The sequence below is a fragment of the Tiliqua scincoides genome, chromosome 3, assembly GCF_035046505.1.
Source record: "Tiliqua scincoides isolate rTilSci1 chromosome 3, rTilSci1.hap2, whole genome shotgun sequence".
NCBI lineage: Eukaryota > Metazoa > Chordata > Lepidosauria > Squamata > Scincidae > Tiliqua > Tiliqua scincoides.
Window position 1 is genome coordinate 140,213,926 of NC_089823.1, and position 8,989 is coordinate 140,222,914.

At 46.2% G+C, this 8,989-nt stretch overlaps 1 protein-coding gene across 1 annotated transcript; it reads left to right on the forward strand.

Moving 5' to 3' along the window:
- The first annotated feature begins 4,503 nt into the window (after positions 1–4,503).
- LOC136645139 (phospholipase A2 inhibitor alpha-like protein) lies at positions 4,504–8,192 on the forward strand. The gene is made up of 3 exons (XM_066621384.1): positions 4,504–4,600; positions 5,870–5,953; positions 7,858–8,192. The coding sequence occupies exons 1-3, from the start codon at positions 4,504–4,506 to the stop codon at positions 8,190–8,192; spliced, it is 516 nt and encodes a 171-aa protein (XP_066477481.1).
- The last annotated feature ends 797 nt before the right edge of the window (positions 8,193–8,989 follow it).

Here is an 8,989-nt window from a genome sequence, read left to right on the forward strand (position 1 = left end):
CAATGCCACTCCAAGGTTAGGGAACAAACTTTCCCTTACTTTGAGGAGGCCACCCAACTGCAGGATGCAGCACATGCCCCATTAGCATAGCTACACCCATGCTGGAAAGTTGGTTAGGATTTCGGCCTAATTCAAGATTGACACCCCTTCTGCAAATTGTAAGCTTGCATGCAGGGCCCACCAGTTTGTGCCCAGAGTCCTATTATTTATACGGGAGCATCTTAGCTTTTTACTGCCTTCTTTTGTTTTTTTGCAGGAGACACCTTCTGAAATATACATATGACCAAACAAATGGTTTGTGTGCCTGTAGATATGCTAGAACTGTTCAGGTTTCTGTCCCTCCCTCAGATTTGTGGAAAATACATTGACATGAAATGCCCGGGCGACTCAATCCAGCCACCATAATTCAGAGAGTAAAAGCTTTGAAAAGGTGATTTAATTGCAGATATTCTCTAGGAAGATCTATTCTGCGATTCAGTATTCTGTTACACTTTGTTCAGGGTTTCTTCTTGAAGTCTGCTGTGGTTGCTGACTTACCAACACATCCATCTTCAGAAGCCAGCACAGGGCAAACGTTCACAGGGTAAATAAAGACAATATATGGATGGCAGAAGGAAAGCCTCCCGTGCCAACCTATACGTTTTTCCTCAGAAGTAAATAAACCGTGTTCAATGGGGCTGCCTCTCTAGTAAGTGTGTTCAACAACGCAGATATAAAAACAGGTGCTCTGGATTGCACCTGGAAGCTGTCAGCCAATTGAGCTGTTTGAACACAGCTGCCATTGCAATGGCTGCTGCATGTTGGAACAGCAGAAGCTTCTGGACAGTCTTTGTGAACAGTCCCATGCAGAACACATTGCAACTGCTGAAATGTAGAGTTGACAATGCATAACTGTCAGTGGCCAGGTAGCCTTTTGCTGTGGAAAAAGGTGCAGCTGACATACCAGCCAAAGATGGTAAAAGGCAATCCTGGCCACATAAGCCACGTGCAGTACAATCCTATCTTGCGCTAGAACAGGCAGGCCAGGAGGCCTGCGCTGTATCCAGCACAAGACTGGGATCAGAAGTGGCTCAGCCAGAGGCAAGGAGAAACTCTTCCGCTTACCCCTGGGTGAGCCACTACGGCCCCAATGGGTCTCCTCAGACTTGTGTCACCTCAGGAAGTGGCACAAGTCCAAGGAGAATGGAGTTGCTTCAAGCCACTGTCCACTGCTCAGGGAACAGGGTTGAAATACAGCATAACTGTTGGGTCCCAGCCCCGCCTCCTGCTCCCTGCCTGCTTGCCCCCTGGAATGACCTCTGCCTACCCTCCCCCCACCCCAGAACACCTCCCTCCCACCTCCTCCCCAGACCCCTACGTCAGCCGAGCTCAGCCAACGCAACCCTCCCCCCAGGTCAGCACAGAAGCTGGATGCAGCCTCTATGGGCCGGCACATGTCTGCACCAGCCCAGCCGACTCCCAAGGAGGTGCAAATGTGCCTTACAGCAAGTTTGTGACCCTCCTGGGCCAACGCAAGGGACTTGCACCGGCCTAATGGGGAGTCAGGATTGCACCCCTAGTTTTTCAAGTGTACAGTCAAGTCTAGAAGCATACCAAGCTGCACTCCTATCTTTTCAGAGTGAGTGTGAATCCTTTCAGATTAGCCAGACTACCAGATGAACTGGGCCTCCTGAAGTTGACATTTCCATCTTGTCTAAGTTGAACTGAAGCTTACTCTCATTCACCTAGCCCAGTGGTTCCCAAAGTGTGAGCCATAGCTCTTCAGGGAGCTGTGGAAACCAGCCAGCGGAGCAGCAGAATCCTTGAGAAAAACTAGGCACCCTATACAATATATATGATTGTAGCCTTAATGAGGAGCCATGGCCAATGGCCCAGTACAGCCAAGGAAGCCACCAGTCAAAAAAGTTTGAACCACTGACCTAGCCTATTACAGAATCCACCAGGCCCTGATTAATTGAACATCAGGTTGAAACAAGAGATGCTCTGAAATCCTCACATAATAGACATATTTTCAGAATGCATCCCTTCTGGCCTGCTGTTATGGGGTGTTGTTTTTTTTTGCAATGAATGTAAAAATCTGGGTTTATTTGGTACCTATGAGGAGTCTAGTTTGCACAGTAATAAGTTCCTTCTGCATTGTGCTGAGAAATCCTCAGGTAAATCCATCTTTCCCTTCCACCCTTCTTTGCTTCCCCGCTTGCTTTGGTTTGTTATTTTTGAATAATTTTCAGAATTGCTAACCCTACAATGACCATTTTTTTCTGACAGTCCGAAGTGTTCTTAAACAAACAGCCATAATTTACTGTAAGGAAGAGAGATGGTTGAGCAACCTGCACAACCCGAGTTGCTCAATCCACCAGTTATAAAATGAGACCTGAGTGCTGTGAAGAGTTAGTCTCAGTCGGCCTCATCTTGAGCACCAGAAATTTCAAAGTAAGTGACTGCAATGGTGATCTTATTGTGTTTCCTCTTGATTAATTATGAAATGTGCAGTTTCTAAGCCTGCAATCCACTGTAGACCTATCTGGGAGTAAGTCCCATTAAACTCAACACATTCCTCATAGGATTACTCTGTAAGAGGCATTCTGGTTGGAATTTCTTTAATGAGCTCTCAGAGTGGGATACATGATTTGTGTAGCATATATCTGTTTTGAACTATGCAAATAGCTCTTTAATATTATCCCTTATTTAGTGAATTGTGAATAGAGGGATGCTACTTGTTTTATTATTTTTGAATCTGATGGGCCATATGCTGACATAAGAATTAATTATAGTTTAGGATTGGCCACAAACTGACATGAAGTAGGCTTAAAAACCATGATGTATATAGATGCTGCTAGTACCTATGCATCCAACAAACCATGGTTAAGACAGTGTATCCCTCTATCCGGACTCTCTGCTTACAAGGTAAGTTAATTTTGTATATGTCCCTTACAGCTACCTTTACTCTGGAGTTTGTCATAGCAAGTTAAACCATGGTTTCACTGCATATTTGGGGCAATAACCAGTAATGTAAACAAACCATGATTAGTTCTAGCCCTGGATAACTGTTATATTAGTAGTGGGCCACTTTTGACACTATGTTGTAGAACTGGCATGAATATTCACAAATAATCAGCTTTATCATGCACATTTTGAATAAGAAATTTGTATAGGTGAGTACAGAACTTGAATAATCTTGATATCTCATGATTGTTTTGATGTTTGCATGCAAGATGCAAAATCTCAGAAACTGTAAAATGTCAGATACCAGGGATGGGAAAATCCAGTGTGACTTGACTCGAGTCTAGTCGCCGAGTCACCACCCCCCATTACTCAACTTGAAAAAGAGCCCTAACAGGAACACTTTCCGAGTCTCCGAGTCACCCTTTAGTGACTCAAATGGACTTGAGTCGAGTCTCCACCCCCCCTTAAAAAATCCTGCTGCAGAGAAACGGGGCTGCTGCTGGGCTCTGTGTGTGTGTTGGAGTTTTCTTTGAACATTCCCCTGATGTTGGGAGGGGTGGGAGGGCGTGCAAGAGAGCCAGGACAGAAGCAGCAAGAGGGGGGAGGGTAACGTGCAGCAGTTGGGAGGCTTACAAGACAAGACAATCCTTTGCAGCCCTACTCAGAAGTAGTCCCACTGTAGCTGGTCATTCAGTGAGGGTTCCCACTCCCCACCAGCCATGGTGAAAAGCATGGTTGCTATGAACTGCCTTCCCTTCCTCCCTTCCCTTCCCAGTCAATCGTAAGGCAAGAAACCCCTTGGGCTCCTCCTCCTGCCCTCCCTTGGCCAATGAAAATATGAGAATGCCCATCCTTTGTCTAATGATCATCCATTCCTTCCTTCCTATCAAAGATGGGAAAAGAGAGCCCAGTCCCGCCTCCCCCCCCCTGCATACATTAACCTTTTCCTGCCTCCTGGCTGGAACTTCCCTGCTGCTCGCCCTTTGGAATGCTGGTCTCACAAGAATTTTCATGTGGCAAGAACATTAAGCAAGCACACCCAGACTGAGGCAACTACAGTCTGCACACGTGGGGATGAGTGGCGAGTCGGGGCCCTGAGTCTTTCTCAGAGTCTTCCACATGCGCAACTCATGAGTCGCCGTCACCCCAAATCAAGTATTTTTGCAACTTGAGTCCAAGTCCCTGGCTTGAGTTCCCAACCCTGTCAGATACTAATTCGCATTCTGTTATTTATCAAGTGTTGTTAGAAATTCAGCTGCAAGTTATCTACTGGATATGAGCAAATATTAAGGAATATAGCACGACAGACCTCAAATCCTTTCAAATTATATCACTGGTATGTCATACAACAGCCATGCCAGAACTAACATGGTACAGTGAACAGACTCCGGAGAATTTGGTTTAGCTCCCTCCTTGGCCATGATGAGTTCTGGTTTATCTTGGCATACAACACAAGTGCTGTGGCCCAACTAAAAAATTACTCAACTCAGAGATGCTTGCTGGGTATGGGCCAATAACTCTTTGTAACTGATTTTTACAGGTGAGACTTTTTGAAAAATGCATCTGTATCTAGCACTCAGCGTTCTTGTTCTGGGAACATCTCTGGTCAGCTCACATCCCATCCAACAGGACCAGAAAATAGATGTGATGGAAGGTATGTTTTATTGCTAACATGGGGAGAACCCATAGAACTGTGGTAGGACATATCCTTTATATGTCAAAGGTTCCAGATAAGATAGATACTTTACTGGCAGGTAAGATAATGCTTTAGTAAACCTGTTTCTGGAATGTACCGCTTCAAACTGCAGGCAGGGGCTCACACAAGTGAATGTTCTCACACAACTCAAAAATTACAGCACACAGAAGATTGGTGCATCTGGTCTACAGATCAGACTTCTTGATATCTGCAGGTAATTTTACTGTATGGGGGAGCATTCAGTCAAATGAGCTTCACCTGTAGCCTCAAGTGGTATAGTCCAGAAACAGATCTTGCTATTTCATCTGTTGGGAACTGAGGTCGAAGACCCACTGCCAATTGAACCAAATAATATCGGGTTAAGTAGGCCAACAGCCTAACTTTGTATAATGCTGTTTCATAGATTTTTATGTGGGCAGAGAGAAATTAAGTTAAGAAGACCCATTTGCAAAGTAAAGGCTCCACTTGTAGGTGTAAAAGAAAAGTAGAAACACAACAAAAAGCTCAATACAATGCAAGGATAATAGCTAGATAGGATTTCTTGAGGCACGAAGGGCGCAATCCAAACCTGAGCTGGAGCAGACAAGCCAGGAGGCTTGCACAGCATCCAACGCGGGTTTCTGGCCAGCAGCGGCTCAGCCAGAGGCAAGGGGAAACTCTTCCCCTTACCCTGGGTAAGGGCTGCTGGCCCCAATGGGTCTCCTCAGACCTGCGCCACCTCTGGAAGCCGCTCCATGCTCCCCAGGGACGGGGATTGGGATCCGTCATAACTGCTGGGTCCCAGCCCCGCCCCCGGCTCCCCGTGCACCCGCCCTTGGGGCCGCCCATCGCCCGTCCTCCCCCAGCCCAGAAACACCTCCCTCCCACCTCCTCCATGCCCCCCACACCTACCTTTGCCACTTGTTTCGGTGCGGGTGTGCTGACACAAGCAGCAGCGAGGAAGCTGCTGTGGAGATTTCTGCTGGCCTCCGCACATCGGCGCATCTACATGCGCCGATGTGGCTTCCTCCCACTGAGGCGCAAGCGTACTTTATGGCTCATTTGTGACCCTCCCGGGGGACTTATGCTGGCCTATGTGCCGGTTAGGATTGCGCCCATAATGTTCTTTTGAAAGAAAGAACCAAACTGCTACATGTTACTTCCATAATTCTCAAGTATGATAATTATTAATACACTGTTGATGAGCACTTGCATTTAGCATCTCTTTCACATTGCTTTCTCTTTCAGCTCTGAGGCGTTTGGAACAAAAGCTTGATTTTGTGGCCAAAAGGACAGAAGACACTGCACATGCTTTCATCACTCTTCACAAAGGTAAGACAGCTGAAAGTCTTATATTTTTCCCACATCAGTTCTAGGATCCTAAAGCTTCCTGTTCACATACAGCCTTTCATATTAAGATGCTACCAGACCAGTTTTCACTTGCATTCCTTATCATTGTTCCAGAACATCCCATCTCACAGCCCAGTTCTAACTCCCTGTGCAGCAGTGCAGAGGCACCAATGCAGTGCCTGCTGAATCCTATGGGGGAATTTCAGCCTATTGTTCCCTTGCCCTGAGGAAAGCCCCTGTTGGCCTGGTAGGTCAATTTGGACCTGCACCAGCGATATCACTAGTGCAAGTCTGCATGGACTTGCGAAGGCTCATTCTGGGGGCACTTATGTCAGTGGGCTGTTAGCAGCCCCTCCCCAGGCCTGTTTTACTGAAAGAGGTATATAAATATGACCAACCATTTCTCCTGATGTACACAACTTCATACTTTCCCTCAAGGTACCCAGCATCCCTAAGGGAGAACCTGTTCGACAACTTGGTTCACACTGTCAATTGACTACAAATTAACTATTTTGACTATTGTCCTGCTCTCAAAAAGTACTCTTCCCACTCTTATCTGTTGCGCGGTATCCCTGGAACCCCTTTCCCAAACAGACACGGTGCTTTCTCTTCAATGTTGGTGCCGGGTTGCAGGATGTTGGGGGTGAAGTTCTGCATTGGGTGTCACATCAGGCACCCACCCACTTCCTGATGGTAGTGGTCCTAACACTAATTCCAATACTTGATGGTTATGGGGTTGCTTCACTGAGTGGACCCTCCAATGGATATGGTCCTTTATTCCCTGATGCTCTCCCTGCATCTCTCCCTCTCACCCTTCAAACTCCAGCTCAAAACTTATCTCTAAAGACTTTGGCTCTCAACCACCTAGAACTCAATCCTAGGCAAGTCTTCTCTGAAAAGTCCCATTATAATCAATGGGATAATTGTGGACAAGATTGCATCTTTATGGCACAATTCTATTAAAGATGTGTGCTGTGGAACAAGTACTCCAACAGTTCATGCTGTCACAAATATGCCACGTTGTGACAGCACATCTTCTGGGCCCACTAGTGTACCTTCTGGGCCTGCCGGGGAAGGTACTAGGTGGCCTTCCCACCAGCACCAGTGCACAGAGTGGCACCCGCCAGAGCAGGTAAGCTCTGCACCAAGCAGTTCAGGGGGTCGGGGTGGTGGTAAAGGGGGTGGGTGGGTTGGGCACAGGAGGGGGTGGGATTGGCGGCACTGGCACATGCCATATCCTATCTGTTCCTGGGCTTGATCAACCAACACAGGTCAATGTGAACTTTTGCCAGCAGTATCACTGGTACAAGCCCCTGTAGCCCCACTGTGGCTGCTGAGGCTTACCTCTTCCCCTGCAGGATTCAGCAGAAGCCACTACATTGGTGGCTTAGGGGGGAACTTAGGCAGGATTGGGCTGTTAGTCTGCATCCCCATCTGAAACAGAACACAAGTCTATGACACAAAGGGCGCAATCCTAACCCACTTTCCAGCACTGACATAAGGCCAATGCAGCTCCGAGGTAAGGGAACAAATGTTGCTTTACCTTGAGGAGGCCTCCGTGACTACCCCCTGACTGCAGGATGCAGCACATGCCCCACTGACACAGCTATGCCAGTGCTGGGAAGTGGGTTAGGATTGTGCCCAAAGGCTGCAAAACTAACCACACTTTCCTGAGAGTAAGACCCATTGACTTCTGAGTAGACCTGGTTAGGATTGTGCCCTGAATTTGTTCACAACCCAATACCCCTGCTGCTCAGGGCCAGGAAGACATCTTTTGACTTGTGTTGTATTGTAAAGCACCATATAGATTAACAACACCAGACTAATACTTTTTCAGGATGATCTTAAAAAGCAGAGCACTTACAGCAATGTCACTGTATTTTTAGCTCGGACTTTTGGAAGAGGAACTGAAAAAATATATTCTACCAATGAACGTGAAGGCCTATATGCAACTTTAAATGCTACCTGTGTCCAGAATTTTGCCCTCATTCCTTCTCCAAAGTCAGATGCAGAAAATCGGGCCATGCAGAGTGTACTGAAGAGGCACAACAAAGCAGCTTACATTGACCGTAATCGTTCTACATATACTAATTGGGCAGCGGGACAACCACGCCCTGCTTCAGATAAGAACTGTGTGAAAATGAATACAGATGGCAAGTGGAGTTCCACATCTTGTAATGAAAATCTCTTGATTGTCTGCGACTTTTCCTTTACTCTGTAACTTTGGGTAGAACCCGTGTAGTATAGTTGAGAGAGTGCCTTGATATTGGATCAGGGCTTAATACTCAGCAATGAAACTCACTGGGCTTAACCTACTTCACAAGGTTGTTGTGGAATAATTCTCTGTGTGCTTAAGGAAAAGTGTATGCATATATGCTATATGCAGGAAAAGTGGGCTATAAATGTAATAAATAAATGCACCATTTGAATATGTCTATTTTAATTCATCTTGCAACAAAGCTTAGTTTATCCAAGAGAGGCTCCTCTAGAAATACTGAGTGCCTTTTAATAGGCAGTAAAACTGCTAGGGGCCATTTTAATAACGCATGGATCCAATGCGATCTTATTTTTAAATTCCGTTTCCTTAGGTTTGATAACACACTAAATGCTGTATTGATAACACGTAGAAAACCCCTTTGCCATTCTGGCTGGGTTAGATAATTGCAGTTGAAATTAAGTGGTGCAGAGGACAAATTTCTGGAGGCAATTTGTAACCATCACGGGTTGCAAGGCATGATAGATATGTGCAAGTTCCTGATTTTAGAAGTTGGTTACCGCAGAATTCCAGATACAGGGGAGGGCACCAGGATGCAGGTTGTGTCTTGCTGTCTTGTATGCTCCCTGAAGCATTTCATGGATGACTGTGAAATACAGGAAGTTGGCCTAGATGGGCCTTTGGCCTGATCCAGTGGGGCTCTTCTTATGTTCTTATGACAAAGTCAACTGTTATTTTATAATTTGACAATAACTTGTGAGGAAGATTTGAAGGCTCTGTCATTTGGAACTTTGAGCTCAATC